This window comes from Nanorana parkeri, unplaced genomic scaffold (assembly GCF_000935625.1).
Source record: "Nanorana parkeri isolate BGI_ZX_2015 unplaced genomic scaffold, ASM93562v1 scaffold1997, whole genome shotgun sequence".
In the NCBI taxonomy this organism is placed as follows: Eukaryota; Metazoa; Chordata; class Amphibia; order Anura; family Dicroglossidae; genus Nanorana; species Nanorana parkeri.
Window position 1 is genome coordinate 68580 of NW_017308265.1, and position 860 is coordinate 69439.

The following is an 860-nucleotide window of genomic DNA, read 5'->3' on the forward strand; positions in this document are numbered from 1 at the left end:
GGGGCGGGTGCACGAGTGGGCGGGACTAACAGGATGTGTATACGCGCCCAGTTCAACAGTGCGTATCTTTTTCACTGCAAGTTTTCCCTTTGACAGCGTTGTTTACGTCTCGGCACCGTGTTCAGTGTTTTTAATATCGGTTTTCTATTTCAGATTCGTAAGACGCGAGAAGGAAATAGCTGAAGCAAGGTTCGAAGTTGCCCAAGTCGAATGTCTTCGCTATCGTCAGCGTATAGAACATATGGAGAAGGAAATTAATGAGCTGCAGGACAGCCTAAATTCGGAGCGTGAAAAGGTTCAGGTTAGAGAAGATGTTGTCATGCTTTGTTTAATTGGCTGTGTGATGGTCATAAAAGCTCTTGGCTGTTGCATGTTTAGCGAGAGAATCAAACCTGTGTACCGAAATGTGGCCACTTGATTGGTCAGGACAGGATGATGTAAACGACTACGCATGCGCACACTCGTTCCAGATGTGTACCCTGGGTTGCACATGCACAGTTCGGTGTGTCCTCAGACAGGCAGGGAAAAGGATTTGACACATAGGGGGGAATTTATCAAAACTGGAGCAGATTTGCACTGCAACCAATCAGCTTCTCTGTCTCATTGCTAAATCTCACCTGAGCAAACTAGAGAGATGCTGATTGGTTGCCTTGGGCAACTGCTCCAGATTCTGTCTGCTCCAGTCTTCGAGACCTTCCTGGATAAGAGAGAGCACTCTGTTGTCCAGGAAGGTCTGTGATTGGCTGTCATTTACCCTTAGATGATATAGCAAAAGGGCCACTTCTTCATGTTTTTATGACATGCTGATGTCGCTGTATTTGCTGCTAGGACATACATTACTGGTCTGCATTGTGTCATAT

The 860-nt window shown here is 46.2% G+C and overlaps 1 protein-coding gene across 1 annotated transcript in view; it reads left to right on the forward strand.

Annotated features, from left to right (window-relative positions):
- The window catches only part of TPR (translocated promoter region, nuclear basket protein), an 81035-nt gene that overhangs the window by 51265 nt on the left and 28910 nt on the right, over positions 1–860 (forward strand). Inside the window, exon 27 of the mRNA XM_018572313.1 lies at positions 154–301. Within this exon, the coding sequence (XP_018427815.1) occupies positions 154–301 (148 nt within the window). The remainder of the gene's footprint in view (positions 1–153; positions 302–860) is intronic.